A 23,489-nucleotide genomic window follows, 5' to 3' on the forward strand; every position below is an offset into this window, starting at 1 on the left:
ACCTTTCTCTATTTGTCACACATGCACATAAAAAAAATCCTTCTATTCTAGTCCCTTATTATGGAGTCTAGTCATCCTTGTTATGGTGAGAGTCTCCCAGCAACCACATCCAGATATTGAAGGATTGAGTGTCATAACAACCATGTAACATTACTTGTGTCTAATACTGCCACAAGAATGGATAATGCCTCGTGCTGATCTCCCCACGACTTTGACAACAGATAATTCACCAGCTGCATATGCAAAGAATAAAACAGATTAAAAAGACACTGCAAGTAGTTTGTTATAAATGACATAAGACTTTAAAATTACAATTAGTAAATACATATATAAAAAATGCATAGCATATAGACATTTTAATACTTGTGAATGGCAACATGGATCCTGTGTGTGCTATTCCTAAAGGTAAAATCACTTCTGCCATGTCTGCTTTTTAAATGAAATCTTATTAATATTCCTCAGTTAACAAACAAACAAACAAAAGTGAGTTACTCACTACCTTCAAAGATGTTTTGAAAAATGTCTCATTCTGACTATTAACATTCCTCTTTTCTGGAAAGTTTTTTGTTTTCGTTCAAAACTGCTCCACCAGTTTTTTTTTCTGGCATCTCAGGGCTTCATCTAATTACAATATTATGATTATTTTATGTCAGCTGTCCATTTTAAAGTACACACTGCATTTAATAATAACAGTTAAGCCAAAATTCAATTAAACAGAAATGTGGCAAGGTTATAAGAACCTATTTATAAATATAAAACTGCTAGTTGGAATTAAGTTCAAAACTTATGGAATGCAAATAGATTCAAAAGTGAACCTAGGAGAACAGTCATCATCTGCTAATCATTTAGCAATACAAATCTGTATTACTTTGAAAATATAAAAACAAAACCCATGCAATGCAACATGCACAAATTGGCATTAATCATATGATCGGATAATGAGCACAGTGTGATTCTTGTAGAAAAATCAAAAGTTAGAATTGATATTCATATAAATAAGTCAATAAATAAAGTCGCTAGGGAAACATTTTTACATTTTTTCTTCTTCAGGAAATCAAAAACTCTTTTGGTCCCTCCAACCAAACTGATCTTGCTGTGAATCCTGAATTGTGAATGTTGAAAGATCACACTGCAAAAAATAGCCCATACTATTTCCACTTAAAAAAAAAAAAAAAAAAAGTCTCATTTGACAACTCACCTAGCGTAAACAGTTCAGTTTTACCATTTTTTTCAGCCAATCTCAAGGTCTGGTGAGAGACTTTTTATCTTAGCTTAGCATAAATTATTGAATTGGATTAGACCATTAGCATCTCCCTAAAAAATGTTTAAAAATCCAGAGAGAGTTTATCATTTTTGCTTTAATCTTCTGATAACAAATACTTGAATCTTCTGTTGTTACATCGCATACTAAGGCTAAGAAAATGAAAAGTTGCTATTTTTTGGCTAGGAACTCTGCTCTTATTCTGGTTTAAGAAACCAGTGAACTTTGCTGCCATACCATGGCTGCAGATGGGGCAATTATATAATTAATAATAATATCAATAAAATAATTGCGCAGGCTGCAGCTATTGTATGGCAGCAAAGCTCCTTGACCATTAAACCAGAATGAGGGTATAGTTCCTAGCCATATTGGTCTAAAACAATGTTTCTCAACCATGTCCCTGTAGGACCACCAGCTCTGCACATTTTCCACGTCTCCTTAACCAACCACACCCGATTCACACCTGAACATCAACTCATTAGCAGAGACTGAAAGAACTGTAATGGGTGTAACAGACCAAGAAGACATCCAAAACATGCAGTATTGGTGATCCTCCAGGAATGTGGTTGAGAAACACTGGTCTATAAAATAACAACTTTTAATTTTCCGTTAGTATTATTACAAAATATAAGTACAAAACTGTCAAATTTGAAATAGCAAATATTTCAAAACTCTTTTTTTTTTTTTAATAAACGAGATGCTAATGTTCTAACCATTAATGCTAAACTAAGAGCTTCAGCCAGACCCAGAATTAAGCTGAATGGCTTAAAAATAGTAAAATTCAACTTTTAAAATCTAGGGAGTTAAGCCTATTTCCAAATCAAAGCAGAGTGTTCCTTTAACATAAGCATTTTTTTTTTCATGAATTACTTTTTTTTGTGATTCTCAAAAGCCTCTGCATGCCTCCATTTTGTGCTAGCCTAAAACGAATGAAACGTGAAGATCGGAAGAAACGTAATACAAGGCGCTCTTGCACTTTTACCATGAATAAAGATACTGAGACTAACACCTTTACTGCCAGCCAAACAAAATCTTCACCATATCTGCCATTTGATGCCTACACGCTTATGAAAAGACCTACAACCAATGTCAACAAAACACTTAAAGGTTTCTAAAAAAATACAGCTGCTCCCTGAAAACACTTGGAATCAAAACGCTCCTTCATCTGTCATAATTTTTTTTGATGCGGCTGCTCAAATTCTTCCGGAATGACTGTTAATGATGCCACATTTACAAACACAATCCTACTGTTAATCTCTTGCAGAAACCTCATCGTCTTCTTCAACACTAACTTAGTTTTTCGGTTACCCCAGAGCGGTTAAACTCCTGAAACCGCTGAGCTCTGTCAGATGCAGGATTTGTTTCACTGTGCGTTTGTGTTGGTCACACAATCTCATCTGACTCCAAGCCGTATTCTTCATAGAGAGCATCCAGGATGGAGAGCTGGTTCTCCATAGCCGGCAGGTAGACGTCCAGGTCTCGATGCATCCCGGTTGTGAAGCCTTCCTTCAGCTCGTCTCCTTCATAAGACACCAGAGCAGCCATAAAGCCCTCGTAGGAAGGCGCAGCCCTAAGAGCGAGCTAAGACACACCAAAACAAATACACAAACTTAGTCACGATGTTGTCCATAGGAGAGGTGTGCAATGTGAAAATAATAATAATAATAATTATAATAATAATAATAGTAATAATAATTATAACAGCCTCATATTTTGGGGGATTTGTTTTACAGAGTGTTTCTAGTCATTTTTCTACTGCATGGTACAGTGTGGTTCAGTTTCTACGACTTACTTTTGGGTGCTTTTCCACTGCATTCTGTACCTAGTGCCTTTTTTTTAGTACTACCTTGGTTGAGATTCCAAGTGGCCATACAGTTACCGAAACATGACGATTACACAGCTGATCACTGATAGTTTCAAGAGAATCCTCACTATTATATTTTTTTATTTATTTATTTTTAATTCCCAGGTTCTGCTGGTTGACGCATATGCCAAATTATCCTTGCCAATCTTAAGCCAATTGTAATCGTTTGTTTTTTGGTTCAGTTTGGAATTTCCCCAACCATTGCACAGCCAGGGGGATCAGAGTGAGCACTCCAGCTTGGTCCCACCCTGATCCTAAATCTGTTATACTTAAATAGTATTGTTGGTTCAAATGACTAAACCGTTGTTATACCACTACTAAATCACTACCTAAAATGGCAGCATTGTGGTTAGTAGAAAAGGTCCAGACAATCTTTTCATTGGTAGCCGAGAAACAGATCCAGTGAGATGATGTCACAGCAGTAGAAGTGGAGCTACTATAACAATAATCCCAGCCACTTTAAGTTGTACTAACTTGCAGAGGAAATGCAAAAAGTCAAGCTGTACCGAACAAGTATTTTTGTGTTAGTACCATGGCTAGTTTACACTTTTGATGCATAAATAAAATATGGCACTAAAACTGCCAGTATGTGGCGACAAGTCCCTGTCTTAATGAGTGATTCACTGAATTGTTCATTTAAATGATTCACTGCGGACTTATTTAGAACCAAATCGTAGGACTGTCTTTATGAATGCATCACTAAATCATTGGCTCACTCCATTTTTTTTAAATAAAACAGTCTTAAGAGAGTGTTCACCCAAATTGCCTTATCAATAGCTATGTTTCTATCCACCTATTTTTATGCACATAAAAAACGGTTGATGGAAATGCCAAGATGTGCATAAATTTTGAAAATGTGCATAACAAATGTATGTGCATAACTGAGTAAAATAAACTTTTTACTCTATAAGAAAAGATGCACATAAACTGAGATGGAAACACTTTTACCGGACAAATTCCAGTATGTGCATTAACAAAGGGCATGATTTTGTCATAAGAGATCATGTGATGATGAACATTTGTGTAAATGGATAAAAAAAGCAAGCTGACCACATTGTAAAACATCTGAAATGTTGTTTTGGTCATTCTAAAATGCCGTAACCATCTCAATGTTAGTGTTATTATATTATTAATGACCTCCAGAATCAATAGCTTCTGTGCTCCGCGTCTCACACCTTTAAACGCCACCATGCGTTCATTGCGTGTCAGCACTGTCTTCTGATGTGCAAGTCATTTATTAAATAAAGGAAAGATTGACGCAGCTTATCCTACCGCAGCAAATTCCGTTTTTACTGTTGATATTTGGTGCCACTTAATCAGGAAGTGACGATTTTGTTCTATTTGACTCGTTGGATGGAAACGTTGCTTTATTCGCACATCTTTTATGCGATAATCCAGTTTTGCGCATAAAGTTAACTCGCGTTTTTGGATGGAAACATACCTATTTACTCTCCCTCATGTGGTTTTAAACCGTTATGAGTTTCTTCATTCTGTTGAACACACAAAAAAAGATATTTTGAATGACACTAGTTGACGGTACCCATTGACGTTCATAGTAGGAAAAAGAATTACTATGGAAGTCAATGCGTCATATCAACCAGCAGTCTTGATGACTCTCTTCAAAGACTTACTTTTTGGTTGAACTATCCCTTTAATTAAGGAGCTAAACACTGCAGTGTTGCTCTTGCTCCAGCTTTATTCTAAACTATTTTCTTTGACAAAAGAAATTACAGGATTGTTTCTAATGTTCACTTAATTGCTCAATATTACCAATATTTGTTGATATAGTCTGTAAAAATCTGTTTCACATTTATCAAAATCACTTAAATGTCTTGCTTGCTTGAGTGAGTGAGTGATATTACTTAAAAAGTTAGTTTATCCAAACTAATTAGATATTTTTAAATGATCTTGGGCTTTTCCATCTCTACGATAACAAAGGGTGGCTGATTTTTATTTTTTTGGTGGCTGATTTCGTGAGAAAAATATCCTTTTTTTTGGAAACCATTATCAACCATTCTGAGGATTACAGTCCATCATAATTTTGTCCTTCTTTTAAGGTGCAATTTTTGGTGCATTAGCGCCATCAGCTTGACAGAATTGTGTTTTTTTTATCTCTTGATAATAAAATCCATGTTGTTGAGAGACAGACAAAATGCATGCTTGTTAGCTAATACAGCAAAAAAGAACCTCAAATGAAGATGTTGATGATGGACAATGCTAACCGGAAGTTACATAAAATGGTTTAGTTTTAAACATTTTAAACATTAAACATTTTTCTTACAAAAAAAATCATGGATTTTTTTGTCATTTTGATTATTGTCAACCCATTGTTGTATGATTGCTCTAAAAGTCAGTTTTCAGACAAAACTTTGCTTTGAAATTGATAAATAACAATTCGTACTGCAAAAACGCCTCGAACAACCCATCCATGATACTGCCGTAGTGTCTTTCCATATGCATTATCTAAAAGAAAGAAAAAAAAAATCAACAGGAGAAACTAACAATCACTGATTACACCATACGTGAATGAAAGTGGCTTGTGTATTCTAAAATACATGCTTTTAACAACACAAAACATTTTTAGTTTTGATCATGTGTCTTACAAAGAGCCCCTTGGACGTCCTTCATCCCCGTGTTGATTTCAGAGAGGAATTCTTTAAGGAACTTGAGTCCACGTTTAAGCCACAGGAGCGCCTCTGTGGCTGAGTTTCGCACATGTGCCACCTCCGTTTTCACCTCATGCAGCACAATGCTCTGTAAGGTGGGGAAACTCTCTGGATCTGACACCACCTTCTGCTGGATTTTCTGATGGAGCAAATAAAAAAAAAATCTCTCAGGTCAAGTTATTATGCCCTCTTGTGGTTCCAAAAAACAAGTACAGTCTATAAGTGTTCTGGAGTTTTAACCTATAATTTGTATTAAATATAAAGAAAATAAAAAACAAAAAGGTAAACTTTTAGAATAATAGTCCATTAGTCAATGGATTTACTAACATTATGTAAAGCATTTATTAATTATAGTTTAACATTAACTGACGCATTATGTAAATATAAATTAACATTAGTTAATGCAAAGTGTGTTAACATGAACTAACCTTAACGAACGTTAAAAAAGGTGAATAAACACCATAATAATTGTATTACTAATAGGTTGCTCATGTTAGTAAACACATTAACTAATAGACCATTATTTTAAAGTGTTCCCAACTTAAACATATAAAAGTGCTTCACTTTAACTGGTCACTAAATATTATATGAACTAAATCTTGTTGGCAAAATTATTCTGATTCAGTCTGATTTGATTATATTGCAAAGTACTGCGCAAAAAGGGTTTAGACAAAAGGATTAAGGGTTGTTTTAGTCTCTTTATTAAGATGCATAGATATTTACATTAGATGCTACGCTACGCTATTGATGTCTATTGAAAGGAATGCGTCAGTAGAACTGCCATTTTAGTACAGGTTAGCGCTCCTTAGAAATAAATGTGAGACCAAGGTGTAGTGGAGAACTGGCCATCCAGAGCGATGATATATTAACATAAATATGATTGGGAGTTTTCCTAGTGGTCAGTATGCAAATATTTTTTAAATTACAAATATTATAATTTTACATCACTTTTCTACATCGATGGATAAGTGACTGCATGGGCATTGCTGACATACAGCGTGTGTTTGTGTGCATGGAAATGTATTATCATCCCTCCCTGTAAAATTTGATCTAATCCATGTCCTGAAACACCCCCCAAGTTGAATGACTTGTCCTGGGAGCACTGTAAAAATGTGGCAGTGCTATTGACCCATGCTCAGGGTCAGTATGCGATATCTAGTGTATATATCTATGATTAAGATGCAAACAGAAAAAAAATATACACTAAAAAAAATAGACTGTTCTGTTAAAGTCAATATTAAGTGTGATTCCCATGGGCACAAAGAAAACGCTTATACTGTGCTATTTTATATTTTAGGCTTGGGTCAGTACTTTTCCAAGTTGTTTAATCTTTTAATATATAATATTAATCATCTCTATAATATTTTCATCTGATTTCACTGTTCAAGTAGAGACAGAGAGATTACAAATGGTCATAAACCACAGCTAAAACAACAAATCTAATGGTGGTCAAAGACTTTTGCACACCCGTTAACAAAATGTAGAATTTGTAATACAAAGGGGGAAATTATTAGACTTAAAAAATTGTGTTCAATTATGAATTTCTGTACAAGATGGACTGAAATAAAACATTAGATAAATAACATATGCAACATCCCAATTTAAATTCACTGTTCATTTAATTCAAAAAATTATTAAACAAAAATGTATAGGACACTTACCTTGATGTTACCAACAAAATCTATTTTAACTGGAGCAAAGACAGTTGGCCCAAGCTTGTCTGAGGGGAGAAAGCATTTGTAAGTATACTTCGATGGTTATTTCTGACCAAACAGGCATGGGGTCAGTAAAATACTATTCCCTGAAAAATGTTAATACAATAATGGCCTCAGTGATTAAAAGTGACAGAAAAGGACATTACATTACATTTAAACTCAAACAAATTCTGTTCCCACTCCAAGCCATATATTAAATTTCCTGACTTTGATTGATACTGACTTTCACAGATTAAAAAGCTGAACTTACATGACCACTTCTGTGCTTTGCATAATATTAAAATAGTTTTATCTTGAATATATTTATTCATTAATTTAATAGCCATCATGTAAACAAATATTTTACCTCAATTTTTTTATTAAATTAAAAGAAACAAGAATACCCTAGTCATTGAAGAGGTCATTTTGTAGCCAAAGCTCTGGAAATTAACATTTCCTGGTAAGTTTGGCGTAACAATTTCCTGGTGAGTGACTGCCAGTTGACAATTAGAAAAATAATAAAATGGTACTAAAAATAACCTAAACATAGCAATAGACAAAATATCTGAAACTATGTGATGAAAAAAACACGATAGATTAAAGAAAAATTACATTTTGATAAATGGAAATATTCCAGAAATTCCATTATCTGTGGGAACCCTTCAGTGTTCAAATTTCTACTATATGTTTGAGCAAATAAACTCAGACAAAAACAACAGAACATTTTTTTCAAATATTTGGCACTAATAAATCATTTAAAACATTTTGATGATCAACAAAATTTGTGTAAAATAACCATCCAGTTTATGTGCTGTCAAATGATCTACATTACCTGCACACTGCTCTCTTCCTGATGATCAACCACCACCCGCAGAAAAACACCAGCAATAAAGCAAAATGCCCATTCAAATGTAAAGAGATGTGCAAAAACTACACCAATACACTAACTAGTGCCACCAAAAAACTAAATAAAATAAAATAAAAAACACCCCGATCTGCATTGCTATGCATTAAAAGGCGTTTACCCAAAAATAAAAATAAAATCTGTCATCATTTGTTCAGCCTCAACCATATGTTGTTATATTATATGCATATGTTGTGTGTGTGTGTATATATAAATATTTTGGATGAAATCCAGGAGCTCTCTTGCCCTCCATAGACCATTCAATGTGACTCCAGTGGTTTAACTATAATCAGTTCAAAACTAGATTAAAGACCTATCGTTTTAGTAAAGCATACGCTCAATGCATCGCATAACGGTATGATGCATGAATGTGCTCCATGCAGGTGAGCTGGCTTGACAACCACCTGCAGGACACACTTCTCAATACGCCAGACATTGTGTTAGAAACAAACATTTAAAGCATATGAGAGTTTCTATGTTTGTTTATATAACTGCTATTTTTATTTATATTTTTGCATCTCGTTTAAATACACTATGAACAGCAGCTATGCTAATTATTGTCTTTATTCTCTATTTCCACCTGGGGATAATCATTTCGAGGTCCCTAGAGACTATGCAGTGCCATTGATGCGATCCAAAACCTGTGAAGAGATAATCCCAAGGTATCCATAATCCTGGACCAGGCCGTATCCTGAGATGATGCTGTGGTCGTCATGGAGGAATGGAGAGCATAAGACTGATTCCTGAAAAACCACCGTGACACAAGAGTCCCCGCATTGATCCTGTGGGCCAGCCCGACCTCCCGCCGGAACACTTCCTGCAGCTTCTCCAGCCTCTGGCACCTACACTGCAGCTCCACGCAGGAAGTTTGGCCAGAAGAATAATGGTCATGATTAACAGAGCCTAGTATCTCTTGAGTTTTTTTCCCCCTTCACCTCGTCAATTGGCGAAGTTTTTTTTTCTCGACGCGTCACCTCTGGCTTGGATCGGTACTTATGGAGCTGCGCTTCAGTGGATTCGCTCTACGGTGTTTGAACTTTCAGCAGTGAAATTTAAACCACACTGAACTGAACTAAACTATACTTCAACTCTGAAATCTGGACTTTACTGTTATGCTGCATTGACACAATCTACATTGTAAAAGCACTATATAAATAAACATGAATTTAATTTAATTGAATAATCACATAAAGCTCCAAAAACACTTTCGCGCACCAAAAAAAAACCCTACTTCGTTCACCTTTGTCTTCTGCATCAGATTAAGGTTCATGTTTACTACAGGCAAAAGTGTCACACAAAGTCTTTTTTGAGCTTGAAGTTGAACCATTAAATTCACATGGAATCCTTTAACAAAGTTTTTGTTTTTTTCTTGATGTTGAATTGCTGTCTATGGAGGATCAGAGAGCTCTGGGGTTTTATCTAAAATATTTTAATTTGGGTCCTGAAGATGAAGAAATGTCTCAGAGAGTTAGAATGACATGAGTATTTAAGCGGAGTAATTAATAACAGAATTTTCATTTTTGTGTGAACTAACTCTTTAATGGGCACCAGTATCATTTTTTTCTAAATTGTACATAAAGCCTCTTTAAGAGAATCATTTTTACGCTGACGACACCTAGTTGTATCTTCCTTTAAGCTGTAATGATTAGGCCATTTTTTTTTTATCCCTGATGATGTGTCTGGATGAGATAAAGGTCTGGATGGCATCAAGATTTTTGCAGTTAAATGACTCCAAATCAGATGTGTTGAATTTTGGTGCATCTAAAGTAGCGGAGAAACTGGCCCTTTGCTTAAGTCCCCTTACAACCAATGTGAATACGGACGTGAGGAACCTGGGGGGTGATTTTTGATTCTGAGCTGAAATTCTTTGCAATTGTCAAAGTTAGTTTCTTTCTGCTGAGGGGCAATGCTAAGTTGAAGAACTTTTTAAGCTTTAGCGATTTGGAAACTGTTAGTGACATGTTTATCTCTTCAAGACTGGACTATTGGAACTCTGTATACCTAGGTTTGGTGAAAAAAGCATACTGCCTGGCCATAGAGAGTGCAAAATGCTGCAGCCAAACTTTTAACTGGCACAAGGAATTACACTAGTATATCCCCTGTGCTGGTTTCTCTACACTGGTTGCCCATTGAGTATAGAGTGCAATAAAAGGCAAGGATGCTCCGATCAATCGGCATCGGCCGATAATCACATTTTATGACTCGATCTGTACTCGCTAATCTGGGCGATCTCATGAGCCGATCACAATTGTTTGTTTATGAGTTTACAAGCAGGGGACATATAAGAACTAAAATCTTTTTGCATATCAGAACTGAAAGTTCTGTGTTTTTAACAATATTGCAAGATCATTAAAACCTGGCTGGAAATATTAGGGAAATAAAAAAACATAATTATTTTTAACCTGACTATTTAATAAACTTATCATAATATACTTATTGCAATAAATAGTAGTTTATGGACCGATTTCCTTTTAGTAAAGGACTAATGGACTAATGGAGCACTTTAACTTCTTATGCATCAAATATGCACTTTAAAACTTCATTGAGACATGTAGAATTTTTCTTTCATTGTTTACAATGTTTCCAAATTGCTTTGTTACTGATTTTGTTTTGCAAAACTACTTCTGACCATTACATTTCCACACTAAATGGTTACAAGAGACATGTTTAAGTAATTATATGCAACATTTTTAATTTATTCTCTTAGGTTAGGAGAGATCTTTTCTTAAGTATCATACATGTGGCTTATGCATTATAAAGCTTGAAGCATTAGAATCGGTACTTGGTATAGGCCGATCACCATGACAAGGAATCAGTGCAAAAATCCTGATCTGAGCATCCCTAATATAAGGTAGTGCTAATGGTTTTAAAAGGACTTCATGGTCTGGGTCATGGTTAACGCTGAAAACACATATCTCCTCTTAGTGGCTATTATGGTACATAACTCAATCACTGGAGGGCTGCAGCTCTGCACAGATTTGCTCCAACCCTAATCAAACACAGCTGATCCAACTAATCAAGGTGTTCAAGACTAGTAGCATTTAGTAGTCTTGTACACCTTGATTAGTTAGATCACCTTGATCAGTTGGATCAGCTGTGTTTGATTAGGGTTGGAGGGTTGGATGGTGTAGTATTCAACTTAGTTTTGCATTAAATGTGTTTTAATTATGCATGCATGTCACAGTATCTAATTTTGAAGTACTTTGGCCTGTGTTGTGTTAACTTGTGTTGTTTTTAAAACATGCTTTAGAAATAAACTGAACTGAATTTGAAAAGAAAAGCATATATCCTTTGTGATTGTTGACATTCATTAGATTTTGTCGTTCTTGGCCACATACTAACCACACTTTCCCAGTACAATGACATTTATTTAATCAAGGACACGTGGTGAGCCAGCACATGCACAGCATGACAGAAATAAGTGTTCCCCGTAGCCTTTATAAACCTTTAATAAGCACAACACTAATGAGAGCAGAGACTGACAGAGATGGGACTTGCGGGAAGAAAAAGACAAAAGCTACATAATGGGCAGAAAATAGAGAAAAAAAGAAGGACAGATAGAGAGTGTCCTACCTAAAACTGGTACTATAGCATAGCAAGAATCCAAAAAGGCCTGTGTGGGAATACCCCTCTCCTCCTCCAGTATTATATCACTAAATCTACAAGAAAACAAACCACAGACATTCAGACAAGGACAATACATTAGTGCACACACCAAAAAAGCACACATTTATTTGAGGAAATAAAACAAAGCAAACATAGTCAAAGCAGAAGAAAAACAAAAAACAGTTTGGAGCATGCAGTCCTTAATTAAGAAAAGCACACATTAAATAAAATACAGTTTTTTTTTTTTTTTTTTAAATGAGACACCTTCACAATGATATAGTAATACTGAAAAAGGTTTTCATATTTGAACACTGCCACACTGATTTGATCGCATTACTGGTTCAATTCAATATAGACAAATGAAGGAACAGATTAGTACTGTCGTTATCTGATGACCTCAAAAAGAAGAAAGAATTAAAATGCAAAAACAAAATAGAAACATCTACAAACCATCATCACAGGCCAGGCTTCATTTTGAGCGATTAAAAGAAAACATACCATGATAAATGTTTAACCATGAACCATTTGCCTTTCAAAGCTTTACATGCTTTTATTTTGACTTTGTGAGACATTTAGATTATTGTTTTGGACCTTTCCACAAACATGGTTACCTTCCGAAAGTCAATCAAAGTATTATACATATTGTGCACAATGCATGTAAAAATCATCTTTTTTTAAACAGCATTTTATTTTTTTTTAGATTTATGCAAACCATGTCACCAAAATGTTGTAAATCTAAATATGTAAGTGATCTCAATGGGGTGAAAAAGAAACTAAGGACTCGCTGATATGAAATAATAACACTAATAAATGTTGGTTTAGAGTTATTAATAAACATACATGTCCAACACAGTTATTGTCTGTGTTATTCTTTCACGCACACACACAGAACATGGAGCATTGAAAAATAACTAAATAGTATTTTTGTGGATTTTGCAGTCCATGTTATTAATTGGTTTACGTTTACTTTTGATTTATTAACCGAAATTCTGATATAATCCATCAAATTCAATTTTGTCCACGCAACCAATATTGTGGAAATCATAAAACCTTCAATTAAAAGTAATTGTCTGCTCTATCTGAAAACTTTTTTTAAACACCTAAATTGTGAAAAACATTTTAAAAATATGCGAAAACTCGGTCCAAAAAAAAAAAAAAAAAAAAAAAAAAAAAAGGCTAAATATTAATTGATAACTTCCTTTGAATATTGGCTAAAATGACTAATATTGTATTGTAATCAATTATATTGTAATCAATGTAAATGAAGTTACCATATATCAGGGGTGTTCAACAATGCTCCTGGAAATCTGCCTATCTTTTCTCCAACCAGTGCTAAATTTGAGCCGGATCATGCCTGATCCTGTCCCGGGAAATATCAGATATTAGTGTTTTGCGTTCCGGTATTTATATAAACTTATCTGGCATTAACTTTTGCATGGTGAATCTGCAGTCACACCATAGTTTGTATGTGCGAAATTCTGTTGTGCGGCGCTGCAAAAAGGGGCGGGATTAAACAAGATGATTAGACATTTAAAAAGAGAGCGATTGGTCCATGTTTTAAATTTCTGTCCAGAGAGGTCATGTTTTGATCCTCGATTGGTCTCACGCAGTCAAGTGATGCGATTTCGCAGGTCAGAGTCCACCAATACGTCAGAATACGTCACGTCAGACCGGAAACACGGGGTCATGCGTTTAGTTTCGCAGGTTGCTGCGGTGCAAAGTTCAAGCTTGGTGAACTCTGACCTGTGAAATCGCATCACTTGGCTGCATGAGACCAATCGAGGTTCAAAACAGGACCTCTCTGAGCAAAAATTTGAAACATGGAGCAATCGTTCACTTTTTTAAATGTCTAATTAGCTTGTTTAATCCCGCCCCTTTTTGTAGCGCCGCACGACAGAATTTCGCACACACAAAGCCGAGTGTGACCGCAGCTTTAAGCTGCGGTCACACTTGACTTTTCTTCCCATAGACTTCCATTCATACGCACGCGAATGCGTCAGACCGGAAACGCGGGGTCATGCGTCAAGTTTCGCAGGTTGCTGCGGTGCAAAGTTCAAGCTTGGTGAACTCTGACCTGCGAAATCGCATCACCTGACTGTGTGAGACCAATCGAGGATCAAAACATGACCTCTCTGAACAGAAATTTAAAACATGGAGCAATCGCTCGCTTTTTTAAATATCTAAAAAGCTTGTTTAATCCCGCCCCTTTTTGCAGCGCCGCACGGCAGAATTTCGCACACACAAAGCCTAGTGTGACCGTAGCTTAAGTAGGATCTGAATGAGCACTTGGTAATCAAAGACAGGTGTGTCTAATTAAGGTTGCAGCTGATTATGGTTCCTCTCTTGATAAAATGTTAAAGAATGTGATGTTTTATTATTTTGGAAATCAAAACAAAAGGTAGCATCTGGTAACAGGTTTAGCTGTTTAGTAATTCCAAATAATTAAAAATAGCTTTTCACTACAATAAATTTAACAGCAATTCATTGATATTTTATATAACACTATTGTATTTTACTGGGAGCTTAATACCTGTGATGTGGAAAAGTAAAAATGTAATTGGTTAAAAACTACTTTACAAAGTATGATGTTATACTACTAGATAACAGTTTTTCCCCCAACAAATGCTCATTTTAGTTTTTCCAAGAAGGCTTCTAATGTTTGAAAAAGAGGAACAGGGTAGCAAAGTGCACCATATTTGTGGAAAGTGCCTTTGACATTGAGATCCAACCAGGTGAGACGCAAAGTGTTCAGTTTAAAGGGGTCTTATTTTTGCACAAGAAACAAAATCAGTCAATCGTAAGATCAATAATATTGCACTGCGAGTAGAGTAAGTGTAACAATTACACCACAGACTTCAATTACAAGTGTTCAGTTTTATGAAGTATCAATCCAATAGTCATTTTTCCTGGATAATTTCACAGATTATTGAATAGACCTTGCAGTTAATCTAAAAAAAGATCCTTTAACACAAGACACATTTTATAGCGTTGCACCTGGTTAACTTTGAAAAATGTACTCACACTTTACAACAAGGTTCCACTGGTATGAACAATACTTGTACGGCATTAATTATTTATACTTATGTTTAAATCCACATTAACATTAGTTAGTGCACCATGGGTTAATGAGAACTAACAATGAACGACTATTTTAATTAACTAATGTTAAAAATATGAATAATGTAATAAAAAGTACTGTTCGTTGTTTATTCAAGTTAGTTAAAACATTTAGCAACACTAACTTCTGGAACCGTTTTGTAAAGTGTAACTTCTCTTTGTAGATTTCTATTCCCTCAGTCTAGATTTATACTGAAATGCTGTAACAATTCTATAAACAAAACTCTAAGAAAAAAGTTAACTCATAAGTTAATATTAGCATGACTATATAAACCGACAACCGCATTCAGAAAAGTGTAAATGTGTGAAATACATTCATGTCGTGTCCTCAGGATCACAGCAATGGAGGCTCCTCATACCTGTGGCTCATGGTACTGAAGAATGTGTCCACCTTATCTTCATCTTCCCCTTCCTGTTTGTTCTCTGACTGGGGTTTATTCACTTCTAGGTCAACCTGGATGTCTTCTTGGACTTCTTTTTTGTTCTGTGTGTGGCTCATGGAGACTTCCTGTTGTTCTTCTTGGCTGTGGTCTGCATCTTCTATCGATCGGTCCTTCTCTTGCTCTTCAGCAGGTTCTTCATGGTCCTGTGTGCTTGATGAAGAGCCATTATGAGGCTCAATGTGATCCTCTTGGTCCTCCATTAAACTACTTTCTGAAGAGAGCAAGACATAGACGAAACATGTAAGGAGAATTGTGTCAAACTGCTGCATCTAAAACCACTTTTGACTTCACAATCAACTGAGTTAAAGGGTCATAAAACCCCCACACACATTTTCTGAGATTTGAAGATGTGTGTGTGTGCAGCTGAAGTCAGAATTATTATCCCTCCTGAATTATTAGCCCCCTGTATTTTTTTCCCCCAGACAGACAGAATCTGTGGACATTTTTCGGTATTTATGCAGAGAATTTTGTAAAGAATATGCAGATTTATGCTGGATGATTTTAGGAGTATCATAACTAAAAACTTAATATACGAAATCCAAAAATTTAATTTTTTTTTTACTTAATGTATTATTTATGTAATGCATTTAACTTTAATTGTTATTGTTTACAATGCAAATCCAATTAGATCCACTTACTTGTTAAACAAAGCAAGGGTCTCTATAATATATCTACTGAAAGACAAAACATATTACTTTACAAACTGTATTGTACATAAATCAAATGAACATTTTAATATTACTATTATTATATCACAATAATATTAGTGAAATTAGTTTAAAAACAGAATAAATATAAATTTACACACATTTACACAAGTAAATACATAGACTCAATGATGAGCTAAAAATCGGCAGAAATCTGCTGATTTCTGCACATGCAGATTCCGTGTGGGCCTAGTCATGGCTAAAATTCAGCTAAATCCCTAATTAAATCCGTTCTCTTGTTTTTGTGCAATAACCCTCTGCGCTGTCATCTGTAGCACTCAGGTCCGGTCAGGCCCAGATTAATAAAGGGACTAAGCCGAAAAGAAAATGAATGAATCAATGAATGAACACCCTTTTAATGCAATTGCAAGAGTGTATGGGTGTTTCCCAGTGTTGGGTTGTGGCTGGAAGGGCATCTGCTATGTAAAACATATGCTGGATAAGTTGATGGTTCATTCCGCTGTGGCAACCCGATTAATAAAGAAACTAAGCCAAAAATAAAATGAATGAATGAATCAATGTGTACTTTTGCAGTTTGAACATGAAAGAACATCAAGCAGTCAGTCAGTAAGCATTGTTTCTGAACTCCCTCAAACACCTCAAATTTGGTCCTGAATCTTCTTCTAGAAATGTACACGATCTCCAGAATTTAGAATAATTCCCACTCAAAGCATTCCCAATGGGCAGAGGGTTGGTTGAGCTGCGTTGTGCAAGTTTTGTCATCACTTTTTCCAAGAGACCCGTCACTGATACTAATAAATTTCTTCCTCCAATCTGTTTACATTATCAGATATAACCAACAGTGGTATTTCTATGCAAACTTTAAAAAAAGAAAACCAATGGCAAGTGAACTTGAATGCAGGTTTTGATTTTGACATTAAAGCATGAGAAAACCACAAGAAATTGAGGTGAATTACCAATAACCCGTTTTCACACCCAAGACAAACAGATCAATCACATATGGCAAATTCATGCCTGCACATGAGATGGTGCGGACCATAACAATCCATCTCTTTCTCTGCATTGATCCTGTGGGCTAGCCTAAACACCCGACGGTGACCTACTCAGACCTGCAGCTTCTCCACGACAAATATCCATCGTTCTCAAGCCCCTGACTGCAGCTCTGCATAACATGTTTGGCCAGAGGAGAACTGGTTTTGTCCAGCTGAGCCTGGTTTTTCTCACTTCACTTCTGTCAACTGGTGAAATTTGTTCCTCGCTACTGGTTTGTTTGATTTGGGACTAGAGCGGTGCAGTGTTTAGCGTTTCAGATTTCAGCAATGAATTTACATTACATTGAACTTCAACTGTGAAAACTGGACTGAAGCAGTTTCAGTACTAGAACTTCATCTATCTTAAGCTGCTTTGACTCAATCTACATGGTAAAAAGTGCTATAGCAATAAAGACAAACCTGCCCATGTCCATTACCCTTTGAACTCCTTGAGTAAACAATAAACAACAGTAAATTAAATAAAAAGTTTGGTACTACACCAGAAACACAAATCTTTCAGGCTTACGACTTTAATACATTGTTCATTTATGATTTAAGTTTTATTTTCTCTGCAGCTGTTTCAACATAACTTTGTCAGATTTTTTACCCCCTTTTAATGTAATGAATTTTTTATTTAATGCCATGTCAGCAAGAACGTTTCAATAATAATTGTGCAATTAAAAAAAAAAAAAAAAAAAAATCAACAAACTAATTAATACATAAATTAAATAAGTTTATAGCGCAATTCATGATAAAAATTCTAAAAAAATTTCCTGCTGTCACTTTTCAAAACATGTCTTTAAGAGAGATCATTTAATTAAAAAAAGTCTTCTGGAATCATTAAAAGCAGGACAATCCAGTAAAATGTGATTTACTCTGATAGGAATTGTGCAATACAAACACTGAGTGGGGTCTTCACCTTTGAGCAAAAAAAAAAATTGGTTAATCTTGTATGTTCAATACGACATTGCTAAAAATTACTAGATAAAATCTAGTCTTAAAATTCTGTTTGAGATTTCAGGTTGTATTTCATACAGTTTCTAGAAAGCCTAGTATGAGCTTTATTAGCTAGCCCAGGTGTGTCTGATTGGCATTGGCACTAAACTTTGCAGGACACATGGCCCTCCAGGACCAAGTTTGAGAATTCCTATTGTTAAGCATAGGTCTCAAACTGGATTCATGGAGGGCCACAGCTCTGCACACTTTTGCTCGAAGTCTAATTAAACACACCTGATCCAACTAATCAAGGTCTTCAAGACTAATAGAAACTATTAATCAGGTGTGAGTTGGAGCTGGTTGGAGCTAAACTGTTCAGAGCTGTGGCCCTCCTGGAATTGAGTTTGAGACCATTGTTCTAGTGTATCATTGCATTGTACAACCACACTATTTACTATGGTATTTAAATGATAGCTGATATAATTTGAGGTGAAACCTCAGGACCCCTTTAATAACGTTTGCCATACCTGTGTGAGGTGTCCGTATGTTTTCATGAGGAGATGGAGGTGGTTCATTATCTGGTCCACTCTCATGTGCTGATGTTCCTGAGGTGTTTATTAAGTCCTTTCGTCTACATAACACATATTTCAAATGGTTTATAGAAAAAACAAAACAAAGCAAAACTGACTAAAAAAGTAACAAACTCACGTTTCTCCTGAATGCAGATTTCTGGGATCATTAGATTTGATCTATGGAAAAATGACACATTCAATATTAGGTTGCGACAGCAAATTAGGATCTACAAAAAACACAAACGTTCATATTTTTTATTTGGTGATTGCATTTTTTAATATACCTTCTGAGGTTTGATGGTAGCCACAGGAGGAGAGCCCGGAGGGGTTCGACTGAGAAGGTCTGGATTGAAAGTCCGACTAGCAATCTGCATACACTCTTCCAGGGTCTTCAAGAAGGTGGTGCATGTGGACTTCACTAGATTTCCAGTCTCATCCCCTTCCTGAAATCCACATGCACCCAAAACACATCTCAGAGCCTCGCATGATCAGTGCAATTTTGATTTTTGGCCCTCAGTTTTGTGGCAAATCACACAAACTTAGAATAAAAATAAAGATACACTTAAAAATCTCCTTGATGTTTGACAAGCTTGTAAATTGTTTAATGGAATAATAGTAATAATAATGTCCTTTTCAGCTGTAAGTATGGTGAAGGGCGACTCTGAAAATTAAAGCACTTTCATACCTCACCAGAACCAGCTGACGTCTCTGCTAGAGGGCTTTCTTGTATTTTGTTCACTTGCTGAAGGAGGAGATCACAGTAAAGCCTCAGCTCTGACATTTTTGTTTTCAGAGCCTCTGTGTTTTCCTGGAGCTCTGAGAAGATAAAAGAGAACACAGTCGACACTCCTTTTTTCTTTGTACAGCTGATCCGACAGAGGAATTGCAAAATGAGAAATCGTCACGACCTGGATGCATTACATAATCTTAGTGGATTTCCAGTGAATGAGCCACAATTGTGTTTCCTGCAATGAAATGCTGCAAAAACAGGAAGCTGGGGCCAGGCCAAGTATATTTTTGGCACATTTTAGTGGAAAAAGCTAATATTCAATGGGTATAACATTGAAAACATACTACAATTAAAAGGTTTGGCCTCAATAAGATTTGCTTTTTAAAGATGTCAATATTTTATTCAGCAAACATCCATTAAACTGATAAAAAGTGCAAGTATGTTTGTAAATACATTATATTTTTCTATCACACAAAAATGCTGTTTATGTAATTGAACGAATCCTAAAACAACAAAAATATAATAATAATAATAATAATAATAATAATAATAATAATAATAATAACAACAATAATCATGATAATAATAATAATAATAATAATAATAATAATAAATACATAATAGCACAGCATCATTACAACAATAAAGTGATGTTTACAGTACACATAATAATAATAATATTAATAATCATAATAATAATAATAATAAATACATAATAACACAGCATTATAACAATAAAGTGATGTTTATAATAATACAAATAATAATAATAATAATAATAATAATAATAATAATTAACAATAATAAATACATAATAGCATAGCATCATAACAATACATTGATTTTTATAATACAAATAATAATAAAGAAAAAATTATAATAAATGTATAACAATAATAATAATAATAATAATAATAATTATTATTATTATTATTATTATCTAATTAATAACAATAATAGTAATAATAATAATAAATACATAACAACACAGCATCATAACAATAAAGTGATGTTTATAATACAAATAATAATAATAATAATAATAAAAATAATAAATAATCATAATCATCATAACAATAATAAATACATAACAGCACAGCATCTTTATAACAATAAAGTGATGTTTATATTAATAATAATAATAATAATAATAATAATAGCATAGCATCATAACAATAAATTGATTTTTATAATACAGAAAAAATAATAATAAATGTATAACAACAATAATAATAATAATAATAATAATAATAATAATAATAATAATAATAATAATAATGAATACATAATAGCACAGCATCATAACAATAAAGTGATGTTTACAGTACAACTAATAATAATAATAATAATAATAATAATAATAATAATAAATACATAATAGCACAGCATCATTGTAACAATAAAGTGATGTTTATAATATAAATAATAATAATAATAATAACAACAATAATAATAACAATATTGTTTCTTTGGCGTGTGTATGTTATGATGTTTTAAACGGGATAATGTGACACGGAACACTTCAGTAACATAAACTTGTAATTTTATTAAAGAGTACTGTGATTTTATTTACCAAAAAAGCTTTGGTGGGCAAATATTACATTATCCCATTTTGTCAGATGATCTGCAGAGAATATCTTGTCTATTACAGCAGAAATACAACACTCACCCTTCTCTCTCTTGGTTCGGTTGTCTGTGAGACAGGCTTTCGCAGTCCCTAATGCCACAAGCCATTTCTGCCTCTCTGCTGCATTAATTGCCCTGAGGTAAAAGTATTGTTCTCCTGGAATGATCAGATCAAGCCTCGTGAAATCTGATGGGTGAACTGCAGTGGACAGAAAGAGGACAAAGACCACCGATAAGCAAAGTGGGCCTTTTAATGCAGTACTGTGGTGTTTTTGTAACTTACAAAATACAATAATAAGCTCGATTTTTTGATAGTCAACAGAACAAACCATCGTTATACTGTTGACCCTTTTCACATTTCCGGGTTGCTCAGTAGCAGAAGGCATCATAGCTGGGTAAACTTAGAGCGCAGCGAATGGGAGAGTACAACAAATAATTTTTTTTAACAACTCAGTTTGCAGAAATAATAAAAGAAAAACTCCACAATGGTGTTATCAAGACTTTCAGAAAAAGGAAAAAAATTGCACGAGACTGATGACGGCAGCCAGAGGAGAGAATAATGTTAAATTTACTCTCAGCCACAATTCTTTTTGAATTTTTTGTAATTGACGCAAAAATGATTTTATACATTCATAAATAAATATAAATGATCATACGATTTTTAAAAAATCAAAATATTTAAAACTTTCAAGGACTTAAGATTATGATGATTAGACGCATCATAACAGTCTTATGAAAAGGGTTCATAAATTGCCTAATTACCCTAACCTGCCTAGTTAACCTTGTTAAGCCTTTAAATGTCAATTTAAGCTGTATAGAAGAGCCTTGAAAAATATCTAGTCAAATATTATTTACTGTCATCAAGGCAAAGATAAAACCAGTTATTAAAACTATTGCATTTATAAATGTGTTGAAAAATAAAAAAAATAAACAGGGGGCTAATAATTCAGGAGGGCTAATAATTCTGACTTCAACCGTGCATATATATATATATATATATATATATATATATATATATATATATATATATATATATATATATATATATATATATATATATAAATGCAAATTATATACAAATATAAAAATGTATGTAAATATATTTATTTTCTATTTTATCTTGGATCCGATTGACCGTTTGACTGCACTAACTTACATGATATATTGTCAATTATAATGAAATCTTTTAGTTTTATGACTTTAAAAAAATGAAGAAACAACCACTTGTTAGCACTCGGAGGCATATTTTTATGAGCTCTTCTGTAAACACATAAAGAATAGCTGGTTGTGATGTAACAAGTTATCAGGTTCCCTGCCCAACTTAGGCTGGATATAACTTATTCTTACCTTGTATTTCACACACAGATATTTTGATGCTCCCTTTGCATCCTTTCCAAGCATCTTCTTGAGAGTCATAATAGGAAAGAGTCCCTCCCTCAAGAACGAACCAACGTGGCTGCCAACCTTTCAAAAGAGCAATGACGTTTACCACAGCAAATGACACAGTAACAACGCACCTGATGACATTTTAGATCCATGAACATTATATGGCTCGACTTGTTTTTCCAGTCAAGAGGAGCCTTTTAACTGCCATTGTCTGCAGAATCCAGTACGTAATGATATTAACAAAAGCAAACCTTTTAGCAAATTATTTTAGCAGATTAAACGCACGTCTTTGTGTCAATGCTTTTAACAAGTAACGACACAGAGAGTTAAAGAGGATGATAGCTTAACTTCGTTTATGGAGCTAGCAAACAGGCTAACGGCTTTACAGACTTCACTCGTTTACGTGATATACTTTTAACTGTTGCAGCGTACATACCACTAATATAGTTGGTCCATTTATAGAGAACTCCCTCCATGGTTGACCCCCTCTTGACAATTCATTACTTTGTCGTGGCAAGACTGAACTCAACACAGCCGCTTTGAGAAACTCGAGATAATTCTCAACTACGACAGTCGTATGTAAAAGACGCTGAACGAAAGGAGCGAACCGAGATTACGCAACAGACTGGCGTAGAGGGTTTGAGAATACCAATCCATGTGATCGTAGAAGGATGGGCCCACGCCTGTGACGTCTATGGGATTTTCTCTTAACGTTCTTCTGATTGGATACGAAGTGAACCCATGGGCGTAGCTCCGCTATGATACGTGTGCATCGTCCAATGAATATTGATTATTAGCACACAAGGCGTGGCTTAAAGGAAAGCGGACCAATAAGAAAACAATATTTTGGTTTAGGGTGTAATTTTTTGTGGATTGGGATTTGGGAGTGTGATTTGACGCTCGCTTCATTACGCGAGTCGGTTCTTTTGAACAGTATATCTTAAACGTTTTACTTCAACGTGGCACATGAGTTTTTATTCTTTTC

General features: G+C 34.6%; 1 protein-coding gene across 1 annotated transcript; it reads right to left on the minus strand.

Annotated features, from left to right (window-relative positions):
* Positions 1–279: 279 nt before the first annotated feature.
* Positions 280–23,074, minus strand: plekha8 (pleckstrin homology domain containing, family A (phosphoinositide binding specific) member 8). The gene is made up of 13 exons (XM_056474820.1): positions 22,941–23,074; positions 22,466–22,582; positions 21,162–21,317; positions 19,448–19,578; positions 19,047–19,205; positions 18,899–18,939; positions 18,718–18,821; positions 15,472–15,766; positions 11,963–12,048; positions 7,453–7,511; positions 5,729–5,930; positions 5,527–5,588; positions 280–2,842 (listed from the first exon to the last, which is right to left on the minus strand). Exons 1-13 carry the CDS (start codon positions 22,978–22,980, stop codon positions 2,645–2,647), a joined length of 1,650 nt encoding a protein of 549 aa, XP_056330795.1. The 5' UTR covers positions 22,981–23,074; the 3' UTR covers positions 280–2,644.
* Between the last annotated feature and the right edge of the window lie 415 nt (positions 23,075–23,489).

Source organism: Danio aesculapii, chromosome 16, assembly GCF_903798145.1.
Source record: "Danio aesculapii chromosome 16, fDanAes4.1, whole genome shotgun sequence".
Taxonomy (NCBI): domain Eukaryota; kingdom Metazoa; phylum Chordata; class Actinopteri; order Cypriniformes; family Danionidae; genus Danio; species Danio aesculapii.